The following is a 25,941-nucleotide window of genomic DNA, read 5'->3' as shown; positions in this document are numbered from 1 at the left end:
TTTAGAAAATGGGAATAATGATTGCTGGTCTCATTCAGATGGATTGTGTACAAGCACAATGATTGAATGTAAAAGCACTTTGTGAACTGATAACTGTATAATTGAAGGTGAAATTACACTTCTCCCCTAGGTTTGTGGTGTGTTGATGGTGATGGTTCATCACTCAAGTTCATCTATCACAACCCTTCTGCTGCCAGCATGTTTATCTTACATAGAAAACAATTTACAGTGTGTTTAATGAAATTCATCATTTGAACAAATGCTTAGTTATTGGCACACAGAAGTGAGTACTCTTTTGCTTATCTCAGAATACACACCCTCTTTTGCTTACTAGTTATTCTGGCATACAATGCCAGACTGAAGCAAGACATAAACTTCCTTTTAAGCTGAAAAACTGCAAAGCTCATTTTAACAGTCAGTGTATTATGGACTGTCCTTTGCCCCTCACCTCTCCTTTCTTCTCACTCTACTGTTTCTGTCTTACTAAATCCCAGGACATGGTTCTAGACCCATGCCCATAGAATAAGTGTTAAGAAGTTTCTGATATGTGCCTTTTGGGTCTGGGTGGGAGGAATTGTATAAGCTATACTTCTGTAAGAAGTCCGCTGTAGGCATGCAGGGTGCAATTGGTAAGTCTTTTTCAGAAAAAGGCTGCCTGGGTTTTAGTGGTTTTGCTTCCTTCATTCCCCTCTCCCCCAAAATACATATGCACACCTGGGAGAAGTTAGTCACTAGGGCCCCGAGTCCAGATTAGGTTGGTCTATATTTATGGTTATACAGGTGCCTCTCCCCCTCCCAACACACACACCTGCATACACACCCCTCTCCTGGTATTTGGTGCTCTCTTACCAATATCATGTAAAGAGTGATGCTTTATTTTCTATTACATAACTTTCCACTTGTCCTCTCTTCCACTCATTGTTTACAAGAGAATGAGTTCTGAATGCATAAGTGCTGTATTAAACCATTCTATTAACTAGACATAATACAGTTCCACTTGGAGCAAGATACAGTCATTCTTTATGTCCACTACTGACTATCCATTATGTCGGTCATCATATCCATGGTCCTCCTGCAGCATTGCTCCACTTATCAGCAATGTCTGGCCAGTTTCTTTGTTGCTCCCCTTACATACATACCTACACTGTCTCACTAGTAAATACTGATTTTGCATTAAGCTGTGTTTTCTCAAGTATAGTCTTCTCAGGTTCTCTGGTCAACTGTTGTTCTGTCTATCCCCCATGTACACCCCACTGCTAATCTTTTTCTTCTTTTCCTTGGCCAGTCTCCACAATTGATTGGCAGCAGCACTCATGCTTCTTTTTCACTTCTTTTTGTCTTTTCCAAGGCTGCATGTGTGTCAGAATCATCTAGGGAGCTTAAAAACATGAATCAGCACAATCCCTGGAGACTGATTTTGGGATATCTGGGATGAGCTCTTGGCAATCTGCATTTTCTAAAAACTCCTCAGCGGATTTCGAAGTCTGTATGATCCCTCTTGTGAAGGGTGCAGTGTGGTAATCACATACCTTTAACTCGAATCATTGCACTGGATAATAATTTTGAATTTGCCTTACTTTTATAGGTGTTCTTTTCCCTAAAAGGGAAAATATGACTCCTGTCCTCTTGTGACCCTACCTTGCCCCGACTCTTGAGTAGTTCCTCTGCCCTAGAGGTGGAGGGCTTTTTGCAGTGTGGACCAAAGTTTAGGCCTATCCTCTTGCGTGCCCACCTTCCCCTGACTAAGTAGTTCCTCTGCTCTAGAGGTGGAGGACTTTTTGCAATGTGGACCTTTATCAAAGGTCAGGCCTGTGTTTTAAAGGAATTGGGGCAGATTCCAAGAAGATTGAAGGTTTTGGTTAGACATTATCTAACAAAATATTATTGCCTGCCTGGTTTTTTTTTTTTTTTTTTTGAGACGGGGTGGCTCCCATGATAGAGGCCATCCTCCAAGAGCCTATTGTCTAGTAAAGGTGGAGGAGATATCAAGATATTACTGGGCATCTTTTCCCAGACTATTCCCTCCACTCCCCTTTAATCTCAAAAATCACCATGTCAGCTGGGCGTGGCAGCTCACACCTGTAATCCCAGCACGTTGAGAGGCCAAGGCGGGAGGATCACTTGAACCGGGAGTTTGAGACCAGCCTGGGCAACAAAGCAAGACCCTATCTCTACAATAAATAAAAATTAAAAACACCCATGTCCTCTCAGGGATGGGCCCTATATTCATGTTCACTGTACCTGCTCCTGGGGCTAACGCTTGAACTCAGAGATTCTACGTTGTGTTTTTTCTAAGTTTGTGTTTTAGAAAGCTGGGGGGAGGAGGAGCAATCTACAGAGAGAAGCATAGAGGAAAATGGAGCCAGTATGCAGAGAGAAACAGATCATGCTGAGCAAATGACCTCAGTTCGTGAGAACCTTCTCCTAGTTCTCGTCCCTCGTAAGGGCGCTTCCTCCCATGCTCTCTGAGACACCCACCTCTGTAGCTTTTAGTAAATTCCCTTTTTGTTTAAGCTGTCTTTGGGATTCTCTAACTTGAACTAAAAGCTGCTTTATTAAAATAACAAGAGATGAACTATGTATGTGACTTTCTATTTCATGTTACATTTGTCATAAGATGATTACAAATACCATAGCTGAATAGATTTGAGCCCTATTAGCAGCAAGGAGTGTGGCATACCAGAAGTGTGTGACACAACGGTTTAGTTCAACTGAATAACAATTTGGCCATTAGATGATATGTGCAAAGCATTTTCTTACAGTTCTTGTCTCAGAGTTTTAAAAGTTAGCTATTATTATTTTTATTGTTACATAATAATCATACATATTTATGGAGTAAATATATTTCAATACATAAATATAATGTACCATGATCAAAGCAAGGTATTTAGCATATCCATCAACTCAAACATTTACCATTTCTTTATGTTGGGAACATTTCAAATCTTGCTATTTTGAAATATACAATAAATTATTGTATGTATTTTTTATTTTTGTGGGTACATAGTAGGTATATATAGGGAGTACATGAGATATTTTGATATGAGCATGCAATGCATAATAATCACATAAGGATAAATGGGGTGTTCACTACTTCATACATTTATCCTTTGTGCTACAATTCTTTTCTTTTAGTTATTTTTATAAATATACAGTAAGTTATTGTTGACTGTGATCACCCCGATGTGCTGTCAAATACTAGATCTTACTCATTCTATCCCAATATGTTTTTGTACCCATTAACCGTTCCCACTCCCTGCCCCTTCAATACCCTTCCCAGCCTCTGGGAACTATCATTATACTTTCTGTAAGTTCAGTTGTTTTAATTCTTAACTTCTACAAATAAGTGAGAACATACAAAGTTTGTCTTTCCGTGCTTGGCTTTTGTCATTTAACATCCTCCAGTTTCATCCATGTTATTGCAAGTGACAGGATCTCATTCTTTTCTACGCCTGGATAGTATTCCATTGTGTATATGTACCACATTTTAAAAATCCATTTGTCTGTTGATGGACACCTAGGTTGCTTCCAAATCTTGACTATTGTGAATAGCACTGCAGTAAACATGGGAATGTAGGTATCTCTTCAGTATATTGATTTCCTTTTTTTAGGGGGGTAGGTGGGGAAATACCTAGCAGTGGGATTGCTGGATCATATGGTAGTTTTATTTTTAGATTTTTAAAGGAACCTCCAAATTGTTCTCCATAGTGGTATTACTAACTTATGTACACAGTGTTTCCACCAGCATTGTACAAGGGTTCCTTTTTCCTCCACATTCTCACCCAGCATTCATTATTGTCTATCTTTTGGATAAAAGCCATTTTAACTAGGTGAGATGATATCTCATTGTAGTTTCGTTTTGCATTTCTCTGATGATCAGGGATGTTGAGCACCTTTTTATATACCTGTTTGCCATTTGCATGTCTTCTTCTGAGAAATGTCTATTCAGATCTTTTGCCCATTTTTAATTGAATTATTACATTTTTTTCCTATAGAGTTGTTTGAGCTCTTTATATGTTGTAGTTATTAATCCCTTGTCAGATGGATAGTTTGCATATATTTTCTCCTATTCTGTCGGTTGTCTCTTCATTTTATTGGTTGTTTCCTTTGCTGCACAGAAGCTTTTAAACTTGATGGGATCCCATTTGCCCATTTTTGCTTTGGTTGGTTGTGCTTTTGAGGTATCACTGAAGAAATCTTTGCTTAGACCAGTGTCCCAGAGAGTTTCCTCAGTGTTTTCTTATAGTAGCTTCATAATTTGAGGTCTTAAATGTAAGTCTTAAGCCGTTTTGATTTGATTTTTGTATATGGTGAGAGATAGGAGTCTAGTTTCATTCTTTTGCATATGGATATCCAGTTTCCCCAGCACCATTCAAGAGGCCAACCAGTTTTATACCTTCAGGTGATTTCTTATCAGTAATGTCCTTTTCTTTCAGGTTGAAGAACTCCCTTTAGCACTTCTTGTAGGACAGGTTTGGTGTTGACGAAATCCCCTAGCGGGAAAGTCTTAATTTCTCCTTCATGTTTGAAGGATATTTTTGCTTAATATACTGTTCTAGGATATTTTTTTTTCCCTTCAGCACTTTAAATATGTCATGCCATGGCCAGGCATAGTAGCTCATGCCTGTAATCCCAGCATTTTGGGAGGCCGAGGCTGGTGGATCACCTGAGGTCAGGAGTTTGAAACCGGCCTGGCCAATGTGGCAAAACCCCATCTCTACTAAAAATACAAAAATCAACTGGGCATGGTGGCGTGCACCTGTAATGCCAGCTACTTGGGAGGCTGAGGCAGGGGAATCACCTGAACCCGGGAGACAGAGGTTGCAGTGAGCCGAGATAGTGCTACTGCACTCCAGTCTGGGCAACAGAGTGAGACTCTATCTTAAAAAAAAAAAAAAAAAAAAAAAAAAGCCTGGTGTGGTGGCTCATGCTTGTAATTCCAGCACTTTGGGAGGCCAAGGCGGGTGGATCCCTTGAAGTAAGGAGTTTGAGACCAGCCTGGCCAACATGGTGAAACCCCGTGTCTACTAAAAATACAAAAATTAGCTGGGCGTGATAGTGCACACCTGTAATCTCAGCCACCTGGGAGGCTGAAGCAGGAGAATTGCTTGAACCTGGGAAGTAGAGGTTGCAGTGAGCTGAGATCATGCCATTGCAATCCAGACTCCAGCCTGGGTGACAGAGTGAGACCCTGTTTAAAAAAAAAAAAAAAAAAAAAATGCCTTGCCACTTTCTCCTGGGGTTTCCACTGAGAGGTTGACTGCCAGACATGTTCAAGCTTCTGAGTATCTTATTTGTTTCTTTTCTCTTGCTGCCTTCAGTATCATTTCTTTGTCCTTTACCTTTGGGAGTTTGATTATTAAATGCCTTGAGGTGGCCGGGCGCGGTGACTCAAGCCTGTAATCCCAGCACTTTGGGAGGCCGAGACGGGCGGATCACGAGGTCAGGAGATCGAGACCATCCTGGCTAACATGGTGAAACCCCGTCTCTACTAAAAAATACAAAAAAAAAACTAGCCGGGCGAGGTGGCGGGCGCCTGTAGTCCCAGCTACTCGGGAGGCTGAGGCAGGAGAATGGCGTGAACCCGGGAGGCGGAGCTTGCAGTGAGCTGAGATCCGGCCACTGCACTCCAGCCTGGGCGACAGAGCGAGACTCCGTCTCCAAAAAAAAAAAAAAAAAAAATGCCTTGAGGTAGTCTTCTTTGGGTTAAATCTGCTTGGTGTTCTGTAACTTTCTTGTACTTGAGTATTGATACCTTTCTCTAGGTTTGAGAAGTTCTCTGTTATCTCTTTAAATAACTTTGTACCCTAATCTCTCTCTCTACCTCCTCTTTAAGGCCTATAATTCTTAGATTAGCCCTTCTGAGGCTGTTCTCTAGATCTTGTAGATGTACTTCTTTTTTCTTTTGTCTCCTCTGACTGCATATTTTCATTTATTTTATTTATTTTGAGATGGAGTCTCGCCCTGTTGCCCTGGCTGGCGTAGTGGCGCAATCTTGGCTCACCACAACCTCCGCCTCCCGCGTTCAAGCGATTCTCCTGCCTCAGCCTCCCGAGTAGCTGAGACTACAGGTGCACGCCACCATGCCCAGCTAATTTTTGTATTTTTAGTAGAGATGGGGTTTCATATGTTGGCCAGGCTGGTCTCGAACTTCTGGCCTCGTGATCCGCCTGCCTCGGCCTCCCAAAGTGCTGAGATTATAGGCGCGAGCCATGGCGCCCAGCCCTGGCTGCGTATTTTAAAATAGCCTGTCTTCAAGGTCACTGATTTTCTTCTGCTTGATCAGTTCTGCTGTTGAGAGGCTCTGATGCATTCTTCAGTATTTCAGTTGAAGTTTTTAGCTCCAGAATTTCTTCTTGATTTTAAAAAATTATTTCAATCTTTTTGTTAAATTTATCTGATAGGATTCAAATTCATTCTGTTATCTTTAATTTTGTTGAGCCTCCTCAAAACAGCTATTTTGAATCCTCTCTCTGAAAGGTCACATATCTCTGGGAGTGGTCTCTGGTTCCTTAATGAGTTCATTTGGTGAGGTCGTGTTTTCCTGGATGGTCTTGATGCTTCTGAATGTTTATTGGTGTCTGGGCATTGCAGAGTTAGGTGTTTATTGTAGTCTTCACAATCTGGGCCTCTTTGTACCTATCCTTCTTGGGAATGCTTTCCAAGTATTTGAAGGGACTTGGGCATTGTGATCTAAGTCTTTGTTCACTGTAGCCATGTCTGCATTAGGAGGCATCCCAAGCCCAGTTATGCTGTGGCTCTTACAGACTTGTAGAGGCACCACCTTGGTTGTCTTGGGTAAGATCCAGAAGAATTCTCTGGGTTAGCAAGCAGAAACTCTTGTTCTTTTCCCTTACTTTTCCCAAAATAAATGGAATCTCTGTCTGTGCTGAGCTGCCTGGAGCTGGGGAAGGGGTAACACAGTCACCCCTGTGGCCACCACAGCTGGGACTGTGCTGAGTCAGACTCGAAGCCAGCATAACAGTGGGTCTTGATTGAGGTTCATGGTGACCACTGCCTGGCTACCACTTACGTTTCCTCAAAACCCAAGGGCTCTACAGTCAGCAGGTGATGAATCCAGTCAGGCTTGTGTCCTTCCCATTAGGGTGGGGTAAGTTCCCCGCTAGCTGTCTGGGAGCCAGGGCCAGGAGTTGGGAAACTTACAGATTTACCTGGTGCTCTCTGTTCTACTGCAGCTAAGCTGGCACTGAAGCTGCAAGACAAAACCCCTCCCAGTCTTCCCTTTCCTCAGAGAACTGTTTCCTTGTGGCCACAACTGCCCTAGGCCCACAGGGACTACTGTCTTCCAACCACCAGTGTTCACTTGAGGCTCAGTGTATTAGTCCCCTTTCATGCTGCTGATAAAGACATACCTGAGATTGGGCAATTTACAAAATAAAGAGGTTTAATTGGATTTACAGTTCCATGTGGCTAGGGAAGCCTCACAATTATGGCGGAAGGCAAGAAGGAGCAAATCCCATCTTACATGGATGGCAGCAGCCAAGGAGAGAATGAGGAAGACGCAAAAGTGGAAACCCCTGATAAAACCGTCAGATCTCGTGAGACTTATTCACTACCAGGAGAACAGTATGGAGGAAACTGCCCCCTATGATTCAATTATCTCCCACTGGGTCCCTCCCACAACATGTGGCAATTATGGGAGTACAATTCCAAAAGAGATTTGTGTGGGGACACAGCCAAACTATGTCACTCAGTTAGCTTGTGGTGAGATTTGGGTGGAGACACAGCCAAACCATATCACTTAGTTAGCTTGTGGTGAATGCTATCATGACTTAGTCTCTCCTTCAGGACAGTGGACTTCCCTCTGGCCCAGGGCAGGTCCAGAAATGCCATCTAGGAGCCAAGACCTGGAACTGAGGACACCAGGAGGCTGCTTAGTGTTCTGTCCCACTGTAGCCGAGCTGGTACCCAAGCTGCAAGACAAAGTTCTCTTCACTCTTTTCTCTCCTTTCCTTGAGTAAGAGTTTCTCCCCATAGCCACCACAGCTCAGAATGTGCTGGGTCACATCTGAGGCCAACATGGCTCTGAGTCTCACTCAAGGCCCTCAGTAAGTACTGTTTGGCTACCACTGTTGACTATTTAGGTTCCAGGGGCTGTGTACTAAGCAGGCAGTGAATCCTGCTAGGAGCAGGTCCTTCCATTCAAGGCAGCAGATTCCCATCTGGCCCAGGGTGTATCTGGACATGTCAGCTGGGAGCCAGGGCCCGGAATGGCAATCTCACGACTCTGCTTGGTACCCTGTTCTAGTATGGCTAAGCTGATAACCAAGTTGTAAGACCAAGTCCTCTTTACTCTCTCCTCTCCTCTCTCCTCAGACAGAGGGAAGAAGTCTCCCCCAGACCTGCGAGCTGTACTGCTTGTGGTTGAGGGGTGGTAATGCAAGCACTCCTTTGGTTGCCCCAGGTGGTGTCTCACTAGGTCGTGTGCTCCCTAAGTCCACTGGCTCCCAGCACAGCACCAGGACTTGTCCAGGAATTTTAGTCCTTGTGACTTAGACTCCTTTTCAAGTTTATTGAGGTCCCCAGAGCACTTTAGCCCAGGGTGGTAGGGCTTGCTGGAACTCAGGTTCCAGTTGCTGGGGTGGGCAATTCCCCTATGGTTAGGACTGGTCTAACTGCTCCCTATGTGGGTGCAGACTGAGTTCTGTCCTGTCTTGCTTTCTCCTGTGACAGGACAGAGTCCCATAATCACCGTGCTCTCCCTCCCCCAGGCATACAGATTCTCTTTCCATGCCATGTGACTGCTGCTGACAGAGGAGGGAGGGTAGCGTAGGCATTTCGAGACTATCTTTCCTCTTCAGTACCTCTTTTATTAATATGATGTTAAAACCAGGTACTGTGATCATTCACCTGATTTTTGATTTTTATGAAGGTGCTTGTTTGTGTGGATAGTTGTTCAGTTTGGCATTGCTACAGGGACGTTGGTCACTAGAGGCTTCTGTTTGGCCATCTTGCTCTTCCTTCCTCCTCTCTAATTGTATTTTTGTACCCACTAATCAACCTCTCTTCATCCCTTCCCCACCTCAACACTTCCCGGACTCCAATAACCATCACTCTAGCTCTGTAAGATCGTTTTTAGCTGCCACGTATGAGTGAGATGATGTGATATTTGTCTTTCTGTGTCTGACTTATTTCACTTAACATAATAACCTCCAGCTCCAACCATGTTGCTGCAAATGACAGGACACATTCTTTATGGCGGAATAGTATTCTGTTGTGTATCTGTGCCACATTTTCTTTATCCATTTATCCATTGCTGGCACTTAGGTTGATTTCGTATTTTGCTGTTGTGAATAGTTCTGCAATAAACATGAGCATGTATGCAAATATCTCTTGAATATACCGATTTCCTTTCTTTTGGATATATAAACCAACAGGAGCATTGTTGGATCATATGGTAAATCTATTTTTAGTTTTTTGAGGAACTTGAATGTTCTTGGTGGGTGTGTCAAATCAGTTGGCTGTTAATACATGGATTTATTTCTGGATTCTCTATTCTGTTCCATTTGTCTATGTGTCTGTTTTTATGTTAGTACCATGATGTGTTGGTTACTATAGTTTGTGGTATATTTTTAAGTCAGGTAGTGTGATTCCTCCTAGTTATTAGTATTGTCATGTCTAACATAGCAGTTGAATAGCTTATTGGCAGTTGTATCTGGCACAGTAATACCTCTTTTAGTTTATTCTTTGCTCAGTCATACTTTTCCTGTTATATATTCATTATTATTCATTAATAATGGTTTTTTTCCTCAAAACAGATGTGTCATGTGTTGTTTTCCCATTCAAACTACCCAGCATTTTTAGTCTCATCCTTTGTTCAGACTATGAACACTCTTTGATAAACAGCCTATGGTAGAAGCATCAGATCTTACTAGTCCTAAGTATTATGATATGGAAACACCCCCCTTCCTGTCCTCCTCCTGTCTCTCCCCAGAATTACACCTCTGTAAGAACTTAGTCATTTTGCTTGGAGGACAACTTGTTGAACTTTCCTCAGTTTAGTGAATTTACTGCAGTTCTTATCTAAACTACAATTTATCTCTTTCCTTTGTACTCCCAACCTATCATTACAGTAGTCATTGTAAGAAAAACAAAACAACTGGGCGTTTGTTCTTTTTGGCTGCCCAATAGATGAACTCCATAGTTATATTAGGGGAATTCCATACCTCACAGTGTTTTGTGAGAAACAGTGTCACTACTGCATGTTTCCCCCCAGCCCTCACACAGCCTATACCCAGACAGAATTGGGAGAAAAATGCATACTGTTCAAGCTTACCTCTCTCCAGATTTGAGGATAAAAATTACAGCAGTATGGAGTTGGAGTGGTTCAGCTGGCCAGGGTGGGGAGGGGAGTGGTGAGTGGACATAGTAGCCATAACTTGCTTCTCCAAACTCTGGAATTTTTCTCATTGACACCACATTCTGGTTCTGAATTTTGACTTGAGATTGAATCCCTTACATTGGTTGCTGACAGTGATTACCAAAAAAAATTTTTTGATTCCTCTTACTAAAATTGGGAAGAGTCTGTGATCTAGCTGAATGCTCTTCTATCCCAAGCCTCTGAAAGCTACAGTGGTCCTTAGTTCCTTATCTTGTAGATTTCCATGCTGAGAGACTTACTCTTTCTTAACCATCCCAAGAGCACTATAGTACTTTATGGTGGGAACCCCAATGGTGAGGCCTTTTATCATAGTCTTTCCAGGCAAAGGATTTCCTCTCTCTTCTTTATGGTCATTTTATACATTGTAGCCACTGTTGGAATCTTTGGCTTTAATAAAATCAAGAGCATCAGTTTTTAGCAAGATTATAATTTTCTGATAGTAAATTTACCACTGTATTATCTGTTTAGCACAAAACCCTGATCAAGTGAGTTCTTTTAGCTTTTAGGTTATATTTTCGAGTCTAACCTAAGAGTTAAGAGAAGTTTTCCTTAGTATCTGTTGAAGTCAACTGACCTTGTTAATTTAGGCTAATTAATGGCATTGAGGTATTTACAAAATATAAGTCTACAGAGTATTCATGATGTACTTACCGGTTTCTTTCTTATTTATCCCAATTACCAAAGCCATGTGTGTTCATTGTGGAAAAATTTGGTAAGTACAGAGAAATATATTTTTTTAAAAAAACAAGGTAGGTGTCCAAATTGATCTACAGATTAAATGCAGTCCCTATCAAAATTCTTGGTGCCTTTTTTTTAAAAAAAAAAACTTATATCGACAAAATGATTCTAAAATTCCCATGGAAATGACTCAGAATAGTCAAAACAGTCTTGAAAAGGAACGTTGATGGACTCAAATTTCCTGATTTTTAAACTTAATATAAAGCTACTGTAACCAACATGGTATGGGACTAGAATAATGATAGGCATATACAGGTTAATGGGATGGAATTGAGAATCCAGAAATAAACTGTAACATTTATGACCAATTGTTTTTTGACAAAGGTGCCAATATAATGTAATGGTGGAGGAAAATAATCTTCTCAACAAATGATCCTGGAACAGCTTGATTTCCGCATGCAAAAGGATGAATTTGGACCCCTTTCTTACACCAAAATTAACAAAAGTGGATTAAATACTTACATCTAAGAGCAAAACTATAAACTCTTAGAAGAACTACATAGATGTAAATCTTCATGATGTAGGATTGGTCAGTGGTTTCCTAGATACGCCATTCAAAGTACAAGCAAACAAAGGAAAAAATGATGCATTAGGCTTCCTTAAAAACTTTTGTGCTTCAAAGGACTTTTTCAAGATAGTGAAAAGCCGGCCCACAGAATGGGAGAAAATATTTGCAAATCATATACCTGATAAGCATCTAATATCTAGAATATACTAAGAACTCTTACAACTCAATAATAAAAAGCAACTAAATGTAAAAACTGGGCAAAAGAAATGAATAGATATTTCTCCAAAGTAGATAATAGATGGCTAATAAGAACATGAAAAGATACCGAACATCATTAGTCATGAGGGAAATGCAAATCAAAGCTTCATGATATACCGTCATGCCTGCTAGGAGTCCTGTAATAAAAAAGATGGACAATAAAAAGTGTTGGTGAGGATGTAGAGAAATTGGAACCTCATACATTGCAGGTGGGAATGTAAAGTGTTGTAGCTGCTTTGCAGTTTCCAAGTGTTTAAACACAGAGTTACCATATGACCCAGCAATTTCCTTCTAGATAGATACACCCAAGATAAATGAGAACATAGGTCCATGGAGAAACTTGTACACAAATATTCATTGCAGTCAAAAAGTGGCAACTTTGTTTCCTATAATAGCCAAAAGTAGAAACTTCTAAATGTCTATCAATTGATAAATCCTTAAACAGAATGTAATATGTACATAAAATGGAATATTATTCAACCATAAAAAGAAATGAAGTGCTGATGCTTACAACACAGTGGACACACGTTGGGAACATGGGCTGAGTTTGAAAAACCAGACACAGAGGCCACGTATTGTATGATTCCATTAACATGACATGTTCAGAATAGGCAAATCCATAGAGACAGAAAGTAGATTAGTGGTTGCCAGGGGCTAGTAGGAGCAGGGATGGGGAGTGACTGTTAATGGGTATGAGGTTTCTGTTGGGGTTGATGAAAACATTTTGGACTTCAGTAGTGGTGATGGTTGTACAATCTTGTGGATATACTAAAAAACACTGAATTGTATACTTTAAAAGGATGAATTTTATGGTATGTGAATTGCATCTCAATTTAAAAACCCAACAAAAGTTACCTCAGATTCCACTGCCTAAGGACAACCAAATTGAGCATTTTAGAAAATGCCTAATGCCAGGTACCTCAGCCCTTTTGAGACCTTCTCATTCAATTCCTAACTGTAGCTTTGTGAATCTTCTGTCAGAACTGGAACTCCTGACTCCTTCCTCAGTGTTCTTTCCACTAATTTGCTCTGCCTGTTTTACACAGAATTTTGGGTAAAGAGAGAAGATGCTAATTTGGAATATCATTAAAATAATATTTTACAAATTTGGGTGCTTTACTCAAACACACAGTTGACCAGAAAATATTTATGGTTTGGTTCAGGTAACACTCAGCACCCAAGCTTAAAGCAAAAACTTGAGAAATTGATTAAATCTCTGAAGTTTGTCTTTAGTGTCAAGGGGTTGATAGTAATTTTTTTCCAGAGATTGTAAGAAAACAAGTAAAATTAGAAACTCCCCTTACGTATCCATTTATCTTGGCCTGGATTAACCCTGGGCAAGAAAAGCTGGTTTTATTTTGTTTTCACAAAATATGCTCTATGCTATGTTTCATTTCTATTCTATGCAGCCGGAGTCTTTAAAGTAGACAGCATCAAGAAAACACATGAACATGAAAAACCTTGTTAGGATGGTTAATTTAGTTTATTTTATGCTCTTAACGTTTTAGAGCAACCAAGCATAGGTTCAGAGGTTTTCACCTGTGTGTTCCTTTATTGTTTGTTTGTTCCTTATTAGTGAACATTTAAAAACCTTACTACTCCTTGCAAAAACAAGACTTGTTTTAGTTGGCCGGGCGCGGTGGCTCAAGCCTGTAATCCCAGCACTTTGGGAGGCCGAGACGGGCGGATCACGAGGTCAGGAGATCGAGACCATCCTGGCTAACACGGTGAAACCCCGTCTCTACTAAAAAATACAAAAAACTAGCCGGGCGCAGTGGCGGGCGCCTGTAGTCCCAGGTACTCGGGAGGCTGAGGCAGGAGAATGGCATGAACCCGGGAGGCGGAGCTTGCAGTGAGCTGAGATCCAGCCACTGCACTCCAGCCTGCGCGGCAGAGCGAGACTCCGTCTCAAAAAAAAAAAAAAAAAAAAAAAAAAAGAGAGAGAATTAGTCATACTTTCTAATGACATTGACATGAAAATATTGTATTTTTAAAATCTGTGTTTTAAACACCTTGAATCTAAGATATTGGTGCTGTGGCTTTAGTCTTTCATCATATAATTTAAGAAAACATATTTTCTTTGAAAATTATTTCCAGAAACTTATGGATAGCTTGATCCTGAGTAGTTTTCATCATAGTGCTGTTAAGTCCTGCTATTTAAGGCCATATAGATTCTGATTGAAACAAACTTGCTTTTAGTAAATAAATAGCACCGAGATATGAAAGTCCAAGTAAATGGCAAAGTGAATTTTCTTTCCCAGAAAAATGCTCTCAAAAATTTGATTTTAATATAAGTAACACTTTTACTTAGATATCATAAACTCATTTTGATTTTACTGTAGATGGACTCAGCCCGAATTCTAGATTCTATGAGGGTAGAGACTGTTTTTGCCATTACTGTAATCCCAGAGTTTATCCTTATTCCTCATACAAAAAAATGTTTGTTATATCATTATATATTTGTAATTATGTATATTTTTATATATTATTATTATTATTATTATTATTATTATTATTTTTATTTTTTGAGACGGAGTCTCGCTCTGTAGCCCGGGCTGGAGTGCAGTGGCTGGATCTCAGCTCACTGCAAGCTCCGCCTCCCAGGTTTAGGCCATTCTCCTGCCTCAGCCTCCCGAGTAGCTGGGACTACAGGCGCCCGCCACCTCGCCTGGCTAGTTTTTTGTATTTTTTAGTAGAGACGGGGTTTCACGGTGTTAGCCAGGATGGTCTCGATCTCCTGACCTCGTGATCCGCCCGTCTCGGCCTCCCAAAGTGCTGGGATTACAGGCTTGAGCCACCGCGCCCGGCCTTATATATTATTTTGTAATATACCTCCCCATTAACTGTAACATTCTGAATTGATAACATTGTGTGTAATAACTTTTCTTAATGTTTTTGTCTTTCTCTATAGGTTGGTATTTTGTATGGCATCTTTTTTTATCAAAATTCAAGTTTCTCCGGGAACTGGTGGGAGACACAGGATCCCAAGAGGGAGATCATGAGCCTTCAGGGTCTGAAACTGAAGAAGACACTTCCTCCTCTCCACACAGAATCAGATCTGCTCGCCAAAGGAGGGCACCTGCTGATGAAGGCCACAGACCCCAGACATAGTCGTGTACTCGTGAAGGATGAAAAGGCAGTTGCCAACTTCTGTCTTTTAGTGACTTGGCTTTGAAAGTTACTAATGACTGAAGAACATTTGTATTGGATTTTATGTCCAATTTTAAAAAAGATTTACATGTAAGCCATATAAAAATAAAGGGAATTAAAACCAAATTGGACTATTTCATCTTAAAGATAATCTTTTATTTCACTAGCTTTCTACTTATACTCTTATTCCTTGGCTTTTGGGCTTATTTTCTTGCACTGCTGCAGATCTGGTAAACATTAAAGGCTTGAAAAACCATATTTTGTTAGCCCTAAAATGTACATTTTTCTTCCCACTTTAACTTGTCTGAAATTGGGATGCATCTCATTACTGTCAACCAGGTGATAGTCATGTAATTCTCCTACTGTGTGCATGTGCGAATTTACAGCTTGTCATCGTGTCATCCCTTTAACCAACATGTGTTTTGTTGGTATCAAATGTGTCAGGTTTAACTGACATTTTAAAATGTCTTCAAAAAGATTACACTATGATTCAGCATTGAAACGAAAAGTTATTGTGTATGCAGAAAAGCATGGAAACAGAGCAGCGGGGCGTACATTTGATATTAGTGAAGCAAATATTCGTCGCTGGAGAAATGATCGCAATTCCATATTTTCCTGCAAAGCAACAACAAAATGTTTTACGGGACCTAAGAAAGGTAGATACCCACAAGTAGACGAAGCTGTACTACATTTCGTCAGTGAGACACGTGCAAAAGGATTGCCTATCACACGCCAAGCAATGCAATTGAAGGCAGGCGAAATTGCCAAAACCCTGGGAATTGATGAAACAAAATTCAAAGCCACAAGAGGCTGGTGTGACCGATTCATGCGCCGAGCAGGACTGTCGTTAAGGCATCAAACATCATTTTGTCCCAAGCTCCCCACTGCCATTAAACAGAAGACAGTGTTGGAGCACTCTTTCAAGAAGTGCTGCATAACCAGTACTCTTGACAACACCGGGAGAGATGTTATGTGGAAAAACGCAGACATCAATGACTGTGGTTTGAAAAGTGATTCAGAGGAGTTGGATTCAGAATATGAAGTTATAATTATAACTTAACCAATTTATTTCACACATTTTCTTTACATATGCACAAGATTGATGTGATAAAAATCTGTTTAACTCAAAGTGCTGTTTCAATAAATATAAAATAAATGTTTTCTGTGATATGAAAGCATTGTGTCATAGTTTAATGGGCAGTGTTTTTTCTTAGTGATACATATGGTGCATCTTAACAATTGGTAGTATCTTAGGTTAAATTAAAAATGGTAGCTTGTAAATTTATTTTTCTTTTTAAGATAACAGTTATTTATTGAGGAATTTGATTCTGACTCATATGTTAAACTTGTTATCCTGTGTGAAACACATTTCTGGGGCGGGGGGCGGGGGCAGGTAACTTTACCTATTCGATATTTTAGAGTAGTAACTTAGGAATCTAAGAACTATCTTCTACTTTAGGAAGAGTGGGATTAGTTACTCCCTTTGTATAGGAGGACTTTATGCTAAAGGAATGTGTTGTGGAGAAAAACACTTCTTCACAAACAGCAATTCATTGACAAGACCTCAAAGGTAATGCGTATTGAGGAAAAGAGTAGTGGGTGAAAATACCCGCTTAGCTGTAAAATGACTCTCTTGCCAGGTTTCCATGTTTGTCTTAACTGAACTCTGGACTGAGTGTTTACCAGGGAGGAGAGATGTGAATTAAGCAACCTTCCTGTTTAGTGTTACCTGCTTTGTACAAGAATGAAATGCAAAGCCAACTTATTTGATTAATCCAAGTTCTTTTTATGTTTTTTTTTTAACCTTTATTAAGGACTAGTCATCACAAAATATTTAACCTCTATTTTATGGTGTGTTATTATGTTTGATACCTCATACTTCTTGCTTAGAGTTTTAACAGTTCACTGGCTCTGTCCCAATATTTGTGATGAACACTTCTTTGCTATATTGTAGCTCTTGGAGATACTAAAAGGGAATTCACAGAACATTACTTTAGTTTTATGTGTTTGCTAGGGGAAGATTTCCTAGCTGCTGAGAGCGAGGCACAGTCTTTCTGTCTTCATTTCTTTATTAGATACAATTTTCTATTTTTATGTGACTCTAGGGCATAACAAAACAGTGACGGTTTCAAGCATTAATTTTAATGCTTCCTACTAGCTAAATATCGTCTTAAAATGATTATTAGAAAAAAATATGCCCCCAAAACATTTTGGTACTGGGAGGATATTTAAATATAGATTTTTCATAGTCTAATGTTTTGAACTATGGATTCTGTTTTATGGTGGATACCTAAGGTTTAGATAATAGTTGCTGGAAAGCTTAAAGTAGCTGGTGAGCTTCCTGTTAAGTCACTATTAAAGAATTGATGGCTGATGTAACTCTCCCCCCGAAATCTACAAGGGTCATGCCCAAATTAATACAGGTTAACCTTTGTAGAGGTATATATGTTGGCATTATTTATTGACATTTATGCTTTAAGCATGTCTTATTCTATGTAATTTTAAGAAATACTCTATTTAACTTGTGAAATACACCTAAAAGCATACTAGTTAGCTCTTAGCCTGTCACTTAGGGAGGGTAAAGAAACCTCACTGATGCCAATATGAAGATCTATAAAATCCTTTGTTTAGAACTCTGTTCTCTTCGTGCACCTCACAACACACTTACCATGGTACATATTTCTTAATGCCACTGAGAAAGGCAAGATAGTTAACACATAATTATTTATGTGCTATAGTGTTTCTTTTCCTGTTTTAGTGCTTTTGTAGCTAAACTTGTCAGAACTGCATCACAAGTACATTTTCAGCCTCAGTGGGAGGCGGACCAGCCTGTGTTTAATTTTAGAGCTTAGAAGTGTATGAGCATTAAAAATACATGTATTAGAATTTCATCTACTCCCTCACAAAGGATGATGGTGGTCAGCATGCCATCTTTTGAAGATTAATTCTAAAATTGAGGACTCTGGTAGGGTGTTTTATTTCCTTCCCAATCAGCCATTCATTTCCAAATGTTTTGCCTTTGAAACTTTTTGTGAAAATTGCCTGTACCAATTGCATTGGTTGTGTTGCTCTGATTTAAATGCCAAAAATACTAAATATTTGTGTAGTGCTGTTAAGTGAGGTTTTTGATATTTCCATCACTTGATGGATTTTGTAGTGATATTTTCATAGTTGAAACAAGTAGATTGCTCTGTGGTGGACAGCCATCTCACAGACATGCAGACCCATTTCTTTCAATATTAGGGTTAACACCCATTTTAATTTTATTTTGCTGAAGGTTTGGAATATATAAAGTAATGGATTCACAAAATATATCTTAAAACATGTTGAAAGATTTGAAAGTGGTACATTTTTACTTTTAAGAGCAACAATTTTTGAAATTAATCAACGATGCAGTCTTTTTTAAAAGTCAGTTTTCTCAAGTAGTATGTTGTAATGTAACTGATATAACTAGATTTTGACTGGTAAACTTTAAGTGCTTTTACATTTGAGGTTGACTTTAAAAAGCCACTGAGCAGTCCTCAGAGGTTATGGACTCTCAAGCGACTAATGGAATAGTGTTCTGTTGTGAAGTCTAGAACTAAAGCACCTTGTATTGTCTGCTTCTAAAGTGTCCTATAGTTTTAAACTTAAAGTTATGGCAATTAAAGTTACATTTTTCATTTGTTGGTGTACATGTGCTACCTGTTTTACGGGGAATGTTTAACATGATCCTCCAAGTTGGTTCTATGCATAACCATTCACCAAATACTGCTGCTGCGGTTCCTTGAAGGAAATATTCTGTGCTCTGCTATGATGCATTGCCATCTTGCTGCTTGACAATAGGTTTATAAAGAATTAGAATTATGTGTTTTAATAGTACCTTTGTGTATATAACAAGATGTAAAATTAAAGATGAGGAATGTATGTAAATGATCATTCACTGTTTTTGTTTTAAAACTGGTCAGTACTATAAAGCTTCTGTGGTTTGTATGATGTTTTAACTTTCACTTTAAACTGCATAGAATAAATTAAAATGAATACAACAAAAATTGTGTGTCTCTGATTGATAAAGGATGCTAAGTATGAAGGGTGCCGTGGACATAAAAGGATTTGAAAGCAGCCATTCTTACTAATGGTCAACACTTCACCCCATTTTTCAAACTACAAATCTAGAAGAATAAGAGGATAGCAATAATTCTTAGTGCCATGAAAGTAAATGACTTAGGACATATATATAGCATTAAAGGACACACACACACACACACATATATATATAGTGTTAGAGCTACATTATTACATTTACCTTATTTAACTTTTTGTTTTCTTCCCATGCTGTATTCAACACCCTCAAGGTTGTTTTGTTAACCTGTTTGCCATAGATCATGTTTCACATTTTTGTTAGTATTAACCACCGGGAAGATTGAGGAAGCTCATCAAAGCCAAGTAAAAAGATGGAGGAGTTTCTTTGAGAATGCAGTTGAGATAGAAAGCCATGAATTTCATTGGCTGGGGCAAGTTGTGACTTCTCCAGGAGTGCTCAGCTGCCAAGAATGTAGGATGGGAAGAAGTGGATTGTGCTAGGGTTGGATTTTGCAAGGCAGGTGTGTCTGAAGGGCAAGGTCATTAGAGATTGCTGGAGATTGGCCCTGGAATTTGGGCTGCGTCATGAGAGAAGTCGGATGAGTAAGGCACTGGTAAACTGGGTGAAAGGAAAGGGATAGGGATTGAAGATAAAATGAATGTGACGTGTATGATAGGAAGTTTGGGATGGAGATTAGCTGAGGTAGTTCTGAGCAATGACACCAAATACAGCCATAGAAAAGGGGAATCTGAGAAGAGTGACTCATTTTAGAGTATGATGTGAACCTGAGAATGGCCACTAATATTTTCCACATGATGGCTACAGTTAAACTATGACTTGGGGGCCATGTTAGGGACTTGGAAGACTGATCTTAAGGTCTGTTATGTCTGGTGGCTCTTAAAAGGAGGAAGGAGCTTCCTGAAAATGGAAGAGGAATGTTCTGGGGGAGCTTTGAGAATGCTCTTTGCTCATCCTGGCCCCCACTCCCTGGGCATCTCTACAAGCGCATTAGTTTATCTTGTGTAAGTACTTCAGCTGAATTGTAAGAATGATGCTGTTTACAGAGAACTTTGTGGGGGTTAGAGGAGGAAGGAGGGAAGAACAGCAAAAGCTTCACTAAGAATCTTAAAGGAGTTGGAGTTTTCCAAGGAGAGGATGAGGATTCTAGATAAAATAACGTGCACAGGCAGTGTCACGGGAAGGTGCCTTGCTTGGAGAACTATAGAGAGTTGGTCATTCCTGAAATAGAGAATGCAAGTGTCAGGGGGTGGGGATGGGGGTCCACTGTTTAGACAATAGAGATATACAGTCTAGGTTACAAAAAGACTTCGTGTGCAGTGGCAAAGGCTTTGAAGTTCATGTCATATGGTACAGAGAGTACTAAAATGTTTTAAACAGCACTGATTTTGCTTAATTAACATACGTTGAGTAGTCAACTAATCTTCAGGCACCTGCACTAGTTGCTTGTGCTCACTGCGAGGAGGAGGACTGGTTAGAGGCACAATGGAAACAGGATGTCTTAACTGGTCCAAGCAAGAAAACAAAACTAATGGCAGACGAAAGGAGCAATGACCATGGGAAATCTGAGGATACGAAAAATCAATAGGACTTGAGATTAGATTGTGAAGGAGAAGCAGAAATGAAGGATGATTTCAACATTTAGCAGTTGATAACATGAAGGGATACATACAGGAAGAGAAGTAGGTTTGGGATTGGGTATAGGGAGATGGAAGATAGGAGTCCAGTTTTGGGCATACCATATTTGAATTTGAGGTGCTTATAGGATATTAAGTAGACAGAAATAACCAGTTGTACAAATAGTATGAGGGACATGGATTGAAAACACAGACTCAGTGTTATCGCTATGTGTATGCATTTGAAGCTGTACGCAAAAATAGGATTCCCCAGGGCAGGGAGTGGAACAAGAAGAGACCCAAGGTGACACTGCTATGGTGTGAATGTTTTTGTTCCCTCCAAAAATTCATGTGTTGGAAACAATGCAATAGGGTTGGGAGGTGGGGCCTAATGGGAGGTTTTCAGGTCATGAGGGCTCTGACCTCGTGAATGGGTTAATGTCACCATAAAAAGGGATGGGCTCCGTTTTTTATTTTTTAATTTTTTTTATTTTTTGAGGTGGAGTCTCACTCTGTCTCCCAGGCTGGAGTGCAGTGGCACGATCTTGGCTCACTGCAACCTCTGCCTCCCAGGTTCAAGTGATTTCTCCTGCCTCAGCCTCCCGAGCAACTGGGATTACAGGTGCCCTCCACCATGCCCAGCTAATTTTTGTATTTTTAGTAGAGACAGGGTTTCACCATGTTGGCCAGGCTGGTCTCGAACTCTTGACCTCAGGTGATCCACAGGTGTGGGCTCTCTTTTCTTCCATATGAGGACACAATGTTCCTCCTTTCCGGGGGATATAGCAAGGAGATGCCATCTTGGAACCAGAGACAAACCTGCCAGCACCTTGATCTTGGACTTCTCAGCCTCCAGAACTGTGAGAAATAAATTTCTGTCCTTTATAAATTACCCAGTCTCAGGTATTCTGTTATAGCAGCACAAAAAGAACTAAGGCTGTTACAGTGCAGATATTTGTCCCCGCTAAACCTGATGTTGAAATTTGATTCCCAGTCTTGGTGGTGGGGCCTAGCAGGAAGTGTTTGGATCACAGGGGGAAGATCCCTCATGAAAGGCTTGGTGACATTCTCTCAGTAGTGAGTGAGTTCTTGCTCTGTAAGTTCCCAAGAGAGCTGGTTGTTAAATAAAGCCTGGCAACTCCTCCCCAACCCCTGCTTCCTCTTTGCCATGCAATCCTGCGCATGCAGACTCCGCTTCACCTTCTGCCATGAATGGAAGCAGCCTGAATGCCTCACCAGATGTCCAGTCTTCCAGCCAGTCGAGTCACAAGCCAAATAAACCTTTTCTTTCTTTTTTTTTTTTTAAAAAAAAACGAGGCCAGGGACAGTGGCTCATGCCTGTAATCCCAGCACTTTGGGAGGCCAAGGCAGACAGATCACGAGGTCAAGAGATGGAGACCATCCTGGCCAACATGGTGAAATCCCATCTCCACTAAAAATACAAAAATCAGCTGGGCGTGGTGGTGCACACCTGTAGTCCCAGCTACTCGGGGGGCTGAGGCAGGAGAATCGCTTGAACCCGGGAGGCGGAGGTTGCAGTGAGCTGAAACTGTGCCACTGCTCTCCAGTCTGGCAACAAAGCGAGACTCCGTCTCAAAAAAAAAAAAAAAAAAAAAAAGGAAAGAAAGAAATTACCCAGTCTCAGGTATTCCTTTATAGCAATGCAAAACAGCAATGCAAAAAAAATTCAGGCCTCTAAAGAACATTGGTATTTCTCAAAGAGGTTGGTAGAAATTTCTTAAAGAGACTGGTGAAAGAAGAAGTTCAGTAAGGAATCTGAGAAGGACCAGTAAGAGAAGTGGAATATGCATGAAGGTTAGTAAGGTGCTAGAAGCAAAATAAAGAAAAAACGTGAAGAGCAAGTGTTCAACTGACATACATCATAGAATGATGTTGCTTGGATCTGACTTTTGAAGAAATTGTGCCAACAGGAGTCCATTGTAGTAGTTTATGCAAAAGATGACACGAATCTGCAAGGCTGGTGGTAGTGGGGACAAATTGAAGAGATAGTGATGGGAGTCAATTTGACAGGTTTTGATGATTGGTTAGATACAGGAAGTGAGAGACAAGGATGAGTCAATGGTGAATCACTGCTGGACACTGGGGTGGAATGTATTTTAGGGGACAGTTTGGGCATAAGCCCAGGTGCGCGTAAGTCCTGTGGAAATGGCCAATCCGGATCTTAGGATCTCAGTCAGAAGAACTGAGATCCCATCCAAATGCTGTAACTTAAAGTTGGAAATTTATTTAACCTCCCTGTTTCCTGGTCTGCTAAATGGGAATGATAATATCTATCTCATAGGATTAATTTTTAAAATACCCATCAAGCATATTAATATATAGTAAGCAATCAGTAACTTCACTGTACCCCCCCCTCCTTATTCATCTTTGTAAGTGTAGAAACCTCCTTCTCCTTCTCCTTCTCCTTCTTCTTCTCCTTCTTCTTCTCCTTCTCCTCCTCCTCCTCTTCTTTCTTCTTTCTTCTTGTTCTTCTTTTTTTTTTTTTTTTGAGACAGTCTCGCTCTGTCACCCAGGCTGAAATGTGGTGGCGTAATCTCAGCTGACTGCAACCTCCGCCTCCTGGGTTCAAGCGATTCTCCTGCCTCAGCCTCCCAAATAGCTGGGACTACAGACGTGTACCACCACACCCAGCTAATATTTGTATTTTTAGTAGAGATGGGGTTTCACCATGTTGGTCAGGCTGATCTTGAACTTTTCACATCAAGCGATCTGCCTGCCTCGGCCTCGTAAAGTGGTGCGATTACAGACATGAGCCACCGTACGTGGCCTAGAAACCTTCTTAATGACAACTTGGTCTGGGAGTTACTCATTTCGTCGAAAAATCCAACTGAATCGTGCTACACTATTTCTAGGTAAGGCCAAGTCTTCTTTCACTGAATATAGATTCATTAGAGTTGCATCTCATTTTCTTTGCAAGTCAGACATAATTCTGTGATTTATAGTCTTGTTCTCTTAAAATGTGAACAAGAACAGAAGCTTGCAAATATTTAACTATATTTATCCATGGTACTATTTTATTTCCATTTTATATGACTATTAATATAGTATAATTTTACTACATTTTGTAGTGTATACAGTCTGTATATTTTATAATTGATAACTGTGAAGGATATGTGTAGTTTACAGTTGTCTCACTTGTAACTAGATGGACAGGATTTTTAGCATCTTATTTTTATCGGGTTTTCCCGAAGCAGTTAACTATGTTATAGTAACAGCAACCCTCTTTTCACATTATTTCATTGTTATATTTAATTAAAGTATGTAAATATACTATCAGAGACCACCGGAATAAACAGGTTTGGGAACAATTTTGGCTAAACAAAGAAGTGATTTGGCGAGAATAGAAATATGTGAGCATACAAAATACGAATCTTCTGTCCTTGACGGCACCGCACTCTGGCAGGGACTGGGCATCTTGTTTTACAGAGCAAATCGACTGGAATCCACTTACCCCTGTCCATATCTATTCCCGGCCTCCGCTTTCCACTTACCCCTGTCCATATCTATTCCCGGCCTCCGCTTTCCACTTACCCCTGTCCGTATCTATTCCCGGCCTCTGCTTTCCTCCTGCTGCCTTAGAGGACAGACCTTCCTGCCTGCCTGAAACAAATCCTTTCTGTCCTTCAGATCCAATCTCCTCCTACCTTTTCAGCAAACTGACACTATCCATGATTTATTCTAATATATTCAGTCACATCCTGTCAACTGGGTCATTTCCTCAAACATTTAAATACATTCAATAAACATATTCCATCTGGAAAGAATGGGGGCGGGGGAGGCCTGCTTCTTTTCATCCTCTAAGCTGCCAGCCACTGTTCTCTCTCCACTTGACACCAGATCCCCCTAAGTTGTTGTTGTTGTTGTTTTTTAGAGACAAGGTCTGTTGCCCAGGCTGGAGTGTGGTGGTGTGATCATGGCTCACCGCAGCCTCAATCTCCCAGGCTCAAGCGATTCTCCCACCTCAGCCTCTCAAGTAGCTGGAACTACAGGTGTACCACCATGCCCAGCTAATTTGTTAACCTTATTGTACAGATAGAGTCTCGCCATGTTGCCCAGGCTGGTCTCGAACTCCTGGCCTCAAGCGATCCTCCCATCTCGGCCTCCCAAAGCACTGAGATTGCAGGTGAGCGCCACTGTACCTGGCTCCCCTAAGTAGTTATCTCCGTGACTTTGCTGACATAAAATCTGAAGGACATTCTCCAGCCCTCATCTTTGACCTCCGGCAGTGTTTGTTGTGGTTGCTCATCCCTTGCTTGAAACATTCTTTTCCTTGGCTTTTATGACACTAAATTGTCCTGATTTTACTGATTTTATTCCTATCTGTCTGGTCATACTTTCATCTCACTTATAGGTGTATCTTGCAAATAAATGTCAGAGTTACTCAGGGCTAAATTCTAGCCCTTTTTTTCTTACTCTGTGCTGTCTCCTCAGGCAATTTTATCTGTGACTTCAACTACCATCTCTTCACCAGTGGGACACATATTTCTGTCTCTCTCTCTCTCTCTCTTTTTTTTTTTTTTGAGATGGATATCGCTCTGTCACCCAGGCTGGAGTGCAGTGGAGCAATCTCGGCTCACTGCAATCTCCACCTCCTGGGTTCAACCGATTCTCCTGCCTCAGCCTCCCCAGTAGCTGGGATTATAGGCATGTGTCACCACACCTGGCTAATTTTTGTATTTTTAGTAGAGACGGGGTTTCACCATGTTGACCAGGCTTGTCTTGAAATCCTGACCTCAGGTGATCTACCTGCCTCGGCCTCCCAAAGTGCTGGGATTACAGGTGGGAGCCACTGTGTCTGGCCCCATATTTCTATCTCTTGAGCCAGCTGCCTTCTCAGTCAGTTAAACACTGGTTAAACTCAGAATCTGCAAGGTCAAGCTAATGACCTTCTCCAAACCTGGTGTTCCTCCAGTGTCCCTATCCAGTGGCTTAAGCTGGCAGCCTGGGTATCATTCTTGATACTCTCTGGTGTCCTATATCCAACACATCAACAGGTCTTGTTGATTTTTCTTCGGAAGTAGCTCTTGAAACCATATACTTTCTTCCATTTTCTTATTACCGTCTATAGGCCAGGTAATGTAGTGGTCATAAAATTAGACATAAATTGTGGTCTGTGAAATTAGACTTCTGTGTGCCTCATTTTTCATGTGTAAAATGGGTATTAATA

At 40.6% G+C, this 25,941-nt stretch overlaps 1 protein-coding gene across 2 annotated transcripts in view; it reads left to right on the top strand.

Annotated features, from left to right (window-relative positions):
- SMIM13 (small integral membrane protein 13) overlaps positions 1-19,087 on the top strand; it is a 44,038-nt gene extending 24,951 nt beyond the window's left edge. The window contains exon 2 of one of the 2 annotated variants that reach the window (XM_005554040.4): positions 14,818-19,087. In XM_005554040.4, the coding sequence (XP_005554097.1) occupies positions 14,818-15,017 (200 nt within the window). In that variant the 3' untranslated portion in view covers positions 15,018-19,087. The remainder of the gene's footprint in view (positions 1-14,817) is intronic. The other variant, XM_074038869.1, reaches the window with a different exon arrangement.
- The last annotated feature ends 6,854 nt before the right edge of the window (positions 19,088-25,941 follow it).

Source organism: Macaca fascicularis, chromosome 4 (assembly GCF_037993035.2).
Source record: "Macaca fascicularis isolate 582-1 chromosome 4, T2T-MFA8v1.1".
In the NCBI taxonomy this organism is placed as follows: Eukaryota; Metazoa; Chordata; class Mammalia; order Primates; family Cercopithecidae; genus Macaca; species Macaca fascicularis.
The sequence above is the reverse complement of the archived record's forward strand: the minus strand, read 5'-3'. Positions and strand labels throughout refer to the sequence as shown.